At 39.1% G+C, this 8,452-nt stretch overlaps 1 protein-coding gene across 1 annotated transcript in view; it reads right to left on the reverse strand.

The window, feature by feature from the left end:
• LOC106724666 overlaps nt 1-8,452 on the reverse strand; it is a gene marked incomplete at its 5' end in the record, with an annotated part of 12,528 nt that overhangs the window by 2,242 nt on the left and 1,834 nt on the right. Inside the window, 3 exons of the mRNA XM_014532903.1 lie at nt 440-663; nt 5,119-5,410; nt 6,529-7,642. Of these exons, the coding sequence (XP_014388389.1) occupies nt 440-663; nt 5,119-5,410; nt 6,529-7,642 (1,630 nt within the window). The remainder of the gene's footprint in view (nt 1-439; nt 664-5,118; nt 5,411-6,528; nt 7,643-8,452) is intronic.

The following is an 8,452-nucleotide window of genomic DNA, read 5'->3' on the forward strand; positions in this document are numbered from 1 at the left end:
TATGAAAATGCAGTCCTATATAATAAAAGGCTAATATGCAAATTGTCCCCTCATGAGTTCGACAGCTCGCTATGATGTGCGCTGACTACCAGGGGGAGGCGTGGAACAAAGGAAGGCCCTGGCCAGCAGCCGGCAGCCGGCAGCCAGGGAAAGGAAGGCCCCAATGGGCCCTGATCACCAGCCAGGCCTAGGGACCCTACCTGTGCACAAATTTCATGCACCGGGCCCCTAGTATCTAATAAAAATTCAGAAAAGCTTTTGTATTTTATTCACACAATGAGCATCTGAAGTACGTGCAGTTTTATTATTTTCAAAAATAGGTAACTCCTACAGCAATGAAAAGTTCTAAGACAGCCCAAACCACTTCTAATAGGCACTTTATACGTATTTTTCCAGTGCCAAGCATTGTCCTCAAATAGAGCAGCAGGAGTGACCCTACCTTCCAGCCTTCTGGGTAGAGTCTGAGCAGTGTTGTGGTAAATTCCATAATCCGAACAACAATTGTGCATTTGCTGTAATTATATCTTTCTTCCTCTTGTGGGCTGAGTCTGTTATCTGTTATCCCAGGGCCAAAGCTCTTTGTAGCTGCCATAGTATCATGCATAGCAATGCTTTCTAAAAAGAAAGTCACTGCTTTCCAAAGTGAAGACTGTGTTTCAGTACCTAGAAAAAATTGCATTAAAATATCAACATTTGTTTTCTCTAACTCCAATGAGATTAATGTGAAACCTCTTCTTTAAATATAGTCACGATGAGTCAAAATTCAAATGTAAAAGAAGATGTTCAATAAAAGCTGAATAAAATGGCACTATTTCTTCTCATTTCAGAATTAAGACCACCCAAACAGAATTCAACTTTAAACTCAGAGTAAGAACACATCTACTGAAGATTAGGTCTTGCTTTTCAAACACTAGCTGTGGGAGTATAAATTAATATGATCTTTCTAAAGGGCAATTTGGCAAATCATACCAAAAGCTTTAAAAAAGTGTGTATGCCAATTTCTGTTAAATGTTGAGAGACTCATATGATTTGATCCAGCACTGAAATTTCATTCTACTGAAATAGTTGCAAGATATGTTTATAGGGATGTTCATTTTAGCACTGTTCTTAATAATAGAAAATAGAAACAACCTAAATGTCCTTCAAAGGGGTGACAGAGAGACCAATTATGGCAGTCATCTTCAAACAAGTATATCATAAAATCAATTTCATATCAACCAAATGAACTTTTCCACAAAACTTATCTATCTGAAAATATGATTGTGCTCCTTACTCATCTCCACCCCTTTCACAGTTGCCTTTCTCCTGCATAACAAAAGAAACACAGCCGGTTGCTCAGTGGTTAGAGCGTCGGCCCGTGGACTGAAGGGTCTCAGGTTCGATTCCAGTGAAAGGCATGTACCTCAGTTGCAGGCTCGATCCCCAGCGCTAGTCGGGGCACATGCAGGAGGCAACCAATGTCGCTCTCACATCGATGTTTCTCTCTCTGTCTCTCCCCCTCCCTGTCACTCTCTCTAAAAATCAATGGAAAAAATAACCTTGGGTGAGGATAAAAAAAAGGAAGGAAGGAAGGAAGGAAGGAAGGAAGGAAGGAAGGAAGGAAGGAAATAAGGGAGGGAGGAAGGGAGGGAGAGAGGGAGGGAGGGATGTGTTGAAAAAACAAGTAAAGGTAATGACTGAATGACAAATCCTTTTATAAGTCTAATGGTGTCCAATTCTTGTTTTCATAAAATTTAAGGAAAATAAATTATACTGTCAAATCATTAAAAAATAATTTTGATGACAGGTCACTATGTATTCAAAGAAGTGAGAGAAAATACATTAAGAATTACATTCTCAAATACCAACTATTCTTGACTACACAGCCTATGAGCTATGACACATTCCAACCATAGATATGTTAAATGTGGGAACAAAGTCTATTTTAGAATTATTCAAAAATGGTACTTGTTTATTGTGAACAAGTTGTTTTAGTACTAAAATCTAAATGAACAAAAAATATTATTATAACCATACAATCTTACTTTTATATATAACTAGAGGCCCAATGCACGAAATTTGTGCAAGAGTAGGCCTTCCTTCCCCCGGATGCCGGCACCGGCTTCCCTCTGGCACCCGGGACCTGGGCTTCCCTCGCAGCCCTGGTTTCATCCGGAAGGTCGTCTGGTCTAATTAGCATATTATGCTTTTATTATTATAGATAATTATAAAAATGTTTATTATGTTTATGTTGTGGTGGTAATGAGTGTAATGTGCCCTAATAACAAATGTAATGATAACACAGAAGAAACCTTTATATAAACACACCCTTTGTTTCAAAGACATAGGTAGAATTATACATAAAAATATAAGCATAAAAGCATAATACTTTAAGATTAAAAAATGTAAGGAGAATGGAGTAGTAATAATAAGACAGGGATTCTGCAAAATTTCCAGTAAAGAAACTGTATTTTAAAGCTGATGATGTTGACTATAAAACTTCTATCGTATTTAGGTTCCATTGAGTACACTGTTAAGTTTCTTTTAAAAAAAACAAATTACAGTAAAGCATGTATAATCATCCATTAACTAAAAAATGAAAATTTAAAAAATATATAATATGTTAAAAGTTTAGAAAAGTAAACACTAAACTGTTATAATGTTTATCATTAGGAAATGTGATTAGGAAAGAGGTTTTGCATATTTTTATGCCTTTTTTTCCTTGCTCAAACTTTCAAAATGAGGATATATGAGAGCTCTTAAAACAATATATTTAAGGTACTATTGGCATCTGCACAGCTACTTTTACTATTTGGGAGATAGATACACTTTTCTCCTCTCCTCAAATTAACTGTAGACCTTTGAAGCCCCAAAGAGACAATTTAAAATAGTGATACATGTGTTGAAAAAATAAGTAAAGGTAATGACTGAATGACAAATCCTTTTATAAGTCTAATGGTGTCCAATTCTTGTTTTCATAAAATTTAAGGAAAATAAATTATACTGTCAAATCATTAAAAAATAATTTTGATGACAGGTCACTATGTATTCAAAGAAGTGAGAGAAAATACATTAAGAATTACATTCTCAAATACCAACTATTCTTGACTACACAGCCTATGAGCTATGACACATTCCAACCATAGATATGTTAAATGTGGGAACAAAGTCTATTTTAGAATTATTCAAAAATGGTACTTGTTTATTGTGAACAAGTTGTTTTAGTACTAAAATCTAAATGAACAAAAAATATTATTATAACCATACAATCTTACTTTTATATATAACTAGAGGCCCAATGCACGAAATTTGTGCAAGAGTAGGCCTTCCTTCCCCCGGATGCCGGCACCGGCTTCCCTCTGGCACCCGGGACCTGGGCTTCCCTCGCAGCCCTGGTTTCATCCGGAAGGTCGTCTGGTCTAATTAGCATATTATGCTTTTATTATTATAGATAATTATAAAAATGTTTATTATGTTTATGTTGTGGTGGTAATGAGTGTAATGTGCCCTAATAACAAATGTAATGATAACACAGAAGAAACCTTTATATAAACACACCCTTTGTTTCAAAGACATAGGTAGAATTATACATAAAAATATAAGCATAAAAGCATAATACTTTAAGATTAAAAAATGTAAGGAGAATGGAGTAGTAATAATAAGACAGGGATTCTGCAAAATTTCCAGTAAAGAAACTGTATTTTAAAGCTGATGATGTTGACTATAAAACTTCTATCGTATTTAGGTTCCATTGAGTACACTGTTAAGTTTCTTTTCAAAAAAACAAATTACAGAAATCCCTCTAGTATTAACTACAACAATCAAGGCTTAACTAGAACAAGACTGCGCACAAAGACCACAAGGGGGTGCACCAAGAAAGCATAAAAAATGCGGAGACAAAAAAACATGACAGAAATGGAGGATATAGAGCTAAAAAACGCAATTTTGAGGGCTTGCAATAAACTTTTGGAGAGCCTCACGAAAACTAATGAGACCCTCGATGCTATGATAAAGAAACAACTAGAAATTAAGCATACACGGTCGGAAATAAAGAATATTACACCCAATAGCAGACCAGAGGAGCCCAAGAATCAAGCCAAAGATTTGAAATGCGAAGAAGCAAAAAACACCCAACCGGAAAAGCAAAATGAAAAAAGAATCCGAAAATACGAAGATAGTGTAAGGAGCCTCTGGGACAGCTTCAAGCGTACAAACATCAGAATAATAGGGGTGCCAGAAGATGAGAGACAGCAAGATATTGAAAACCTATTTGAAGAAATAATGGCAGAAAACTTCCCCCACCTGGTGAAAGAAATGGACTTACAGGTCCAAGAAGCGCAGAGAACCCCAAACAAAAGGAATCCAAAGAGGACCACACCAAGACACATCATAATTAAAATGCCAAGAGCCCACCACCGCCACCACCACCGCCCCCAGCACCAGAGAAAATTTCCATCTAAATTAAAAATCATTTCAATAACAGAACATGTTCTGAGTAGCAAGTCTGAGGTTCTCTTGAGAGGATTTAAGTGAAATCTCTGAAGACTAACATATGCTGCTCAGAGAACCAAGAAGCAGAGAACATGCCTACAGCCAATAGTCAGCTCCAAGTGCTCTGTCCTTGGAGAGATGTACCTCCCACAGCCCTCTCCTGCCCTGACAGGTCCTACGAAGTCACTAAAGGATGGAGCCTGCCCACCTTCTCCTGCCCAACACTCTGCCTTTCGGCAAACAATAGAAACGCTTGCAGAATATAAAATAAGAAAAGCAAAGATGCATTATACAGAAACAGAAACACGATCTTAAAGTCTCAGATCAGGAAGAAACCTTTTAATGTACAATCTGGAAACAAAAACCCCAAAAGGTTATTTTTATAAAAGGGTTAAGAACCTATGGACAGGGCAAAAAGAACAGGTTTCTGTAGCCTCAGTTGTGGCATCTATACTCACACCCTCATTGTGAGATTAAGTAAGAATGCAGGTAAAGTTCTTTGCACAGTACTAAATAAATGCTATGTTATCACCATTGTTATTATTTTGTGACAGCAGCAAACTGTCAAATCAAAAACCCCTCTGATCCTTTCCCAGAAAGACTCCCGGCAGAACTGAACAACACTAACTCAGGGGTAAGTCCACCTACCCAGGACCTCGGATGCCTCCAAGGTTCTCTCTTCGATGAAGGTGTTGTAGCACTCCAGCGCCGCCAGCAGCATGTCCATCCACTGCAGGGCGGCTCTCAGGCTGAACGGCCCTTGCACATGGCAGAGGGTGGGCTGAGCCAGGATGCCTGACTGCCCATCGCAGCCCCCTCCTCCCCCCTCAAATGTGTTGATGAGAAAGGAAGCGTCGTTTCTCTTGATAACGTCTTTCAGCCATAAAGAAGGAGTTGTGTTGCCTGAAAAAGAAACAAAATTAAACGCACATGTAAATAACTATCACATAATTAAAATTATTTCATCCAATCACTGTTCCTAATTAGAAATAGCATCCCCTGATAATAAAAAAAATGAAAATAAGTCTTTCGAGTTAAGAAATGTAATCAGAACAGAACAAGCCTGGCACTACACAATATTTCAAGTATAGCTTTCCATTAAAATCCCACATTAACTATCTATCAGAGCAGCAAAATTTCACAATGATCCAGGGTAATCTTTTCTTTTCTATCGCACTCACAACCTGTTTCACTATACTTACTGCCAAGAGGCATTTCCCCCAAAAGCCATTCTTTCCTGTTTCTTTAAACGTTATAAAAATAGTTGGATACCATTTTAATAGCTTTAGACTTCATGCCCTTTCTTTTGCCCTTTTTCTTTAATATTATTATTCCTTTTTAATAGAATAATTTAAGGAATGGGCACACAAAAACACTGTGATTCTTCTCTTCCTGTCTTGGTTGTGCTACCTCTCAGCTTCAGGGACCTGGCCTCTCATGTCTGAGTTTACTTAACCTTAAATGAGAATCATAACAGTATCTACCTCTGAGGTTATTTCAAAGATTAACTGAATTAAAGTAGTTAATACTTTTTAAAGTGCTTAGAATGGAGTCTTCCATACAGTAAGTATTGTTTGTTAAATAAGAGACAAATGACTTGCTTGCTAAAAGATATTTTTCTTTTAAGTATTAATCATTTCTAAATTAAAGAAAAAATAAAATTATATTTTGTATTCTCTGATATGAGAGGCTCTGAAAGGTCAAATCATTTTCAGTCTAACAACATTCGTGAAAAATCCAAAACAGTAATGTAATTCTGATGTATTCAGAAGAAACAGTTTTTCTTTTGTGTCAAAAACTACCTACCACAAGTTGTAAAAGTAAAAGATTAATATCATGTTTTCAGGTTTTGCTTTAGAAAGAAGTATTAAACGTTCTATTATTTTCACTAAGAAAAGACACAAAATAAAACTATAATAATGAGTGAAAATGAGATATTTAAATTTTACATCCAGTGCTACCTAAAAGTGAAAAAATGTATAAAAATAAAGGACACAAAAAAACAGAAGAGAAAGAAGACAAGAGAACATGAGAAAAGAGAGACAAGCTGAGAAAAACAGGAAAGCACATTTGGAAACTTCCCAGCTCTCTTCCCTTTTCACCATCCTCCTCACGACAGTGGTTGTCTGTCACACTGGCCTCCTTTTCACCATCCTCCTCACAACAGTGGCTGTCTGTCACGCTGGCTTCCTTTTCACCATCCTCCTCACGACCGTGGTTGTCTGTCACACTGGCTTCCTTTTCACCATCCTCCTCACGACCGTGGTTGTCTGTCACGCTGGCTTCCCTTTCACCATCCTCCTCACGACAGTGTGTGTCTGTCACGCTGGCTTCCTTTTCACCATCCTCCTCACGACCGTGGTTGTCTGTCACGCTGGCTTCCCTTTCACCATCCTCCTCACGACAGTGTGTGTCTGTCACGCTGGCTTCCTTTTCACCATCCTCCTCACGACCGTGGTTGTCTGTCACGCTGGCTTCCCTTTCACCATCCTCCTCACGACAGTGTGTGTCTGTCACGCTGGCTTCCTTTTCACCATCCTCCTCACGACCGTGGTTGTCTGTCACGCTGGCTTCCCTTTCACCATCCTCCTCACGACAGTGTGTGTCTGTCACGCTGGCTTCCTTTTCACCATCCTCCTCACGACCGTGGTTGTCTGTCACGCTGGCTTCCCTTTCACCATCCTCCTCACGACAGTGTGTGTCTGTCACGCTGGCTTCCTTTTCACCATCCTCCTCACGACCGTGGTTGTCTGTCACGCTGGCTTCCCTTTCACCATCCTCCTCACGACAGTGTGTGTCTGTCACGCTGGCTTCCTTTTCACCATCCTCCTCACGACCGTGGTTGTCTGTCACGCTGGCTTCCCTTTCACCATCCTCCTCACGACAGTGTGTGTCTGTCACGCTGGCTTCCTTTTCACCATCCTCCTCACGACCGTGGTTGTCTGTCACGCTGGCTTCCCTTTCACCATCCTCCTCACGACAGTGTGTGTCTGTCACGCTGGCTTCCTTTTCACCATCCTCCTCACGACCGTGGTTGTCTGTCACGCTGGCTTCCTTTTCACCATCCTCCTCACGACAGTGGTTGTCTGTCACGCTGGCTTCCTTTTCACCATCCTCCTCACGACAGTGTGTGTCTGTCGTGCTGGCTTTCAGTGTAACACGCTCCCATTCCCTGAGTCTCAGCAGGCAGAGGCTCCTGACACAGCTCACAGGAACATACCTGCACCTGTTACTACGTCCCCTGATCTGGGTGTTGATGTGTCCAGCACCCCCTCATGGTGCTGGCCTCAGGACACAGGACCTCTGATCTAAAGAGATGCCTAACGCTGTCCCTTAAAACCAATCACGGAAAAGATAGAGGAGAGAGAGGCATATGCACCATGGGAGGAGACATTGGAGGCAAGTCAAGGAATGTTTATTAATTTTATCAAAACTATATTTTGGTAGCAGGGCTAGGTTCACATACTTCGCATTCTTAGTTTAACAAACACAATTCTAAGAGGTAGAGCTCATTTATTTCACTGAAAATATATGCAGTCCCTATTAGAGGAAATTGAGCAGAACAGCAACAGAAATGTCTGGGATCAGTCAGGTTGGCATCACTAGAAATCATGTGGGCGAGAGAGAGCCAGACACCCAAATATGAAGTAGGGTTTGCCAACGAGTAGTTCTACCTATGTAATATCTGGGGCTCAGTTTCTTTTAAAAATAATGAACACATGCCCACCCCTCTACCCATTCACCCTTCACTGCCGTTTTAGGATTGGTATAAGAATAATTTAACATATAAAACAAACTTTAACTAAAAGCTGTAAGCAAATATGAAATAATAAACATTCTCTAAATTGAAAATATAAACATACATTTCTACAATATAAATAAAATTATAGTATGTATAGTAAAATTATAGTATGTATATTACATGTATGCCACATATAATATATAGTATGAATACAATTATAATATACAGTATATAAAATAT

The sequence above is a fragment of the Myotis brandtii genome, unplaced genomic scaffold, assembly GCF_000412655.1.
Source record: "Myotis brandtii unplaced genomic scaffold, ASM41265v1 scaffold922, whole genome shotgun sequence".
Lineage (NCBI taxonomy): Eukaryota > Metazoa > Chordata > Mammalia > Chiroptera > Vespertilionidae > Myotis > Myotis brandtii.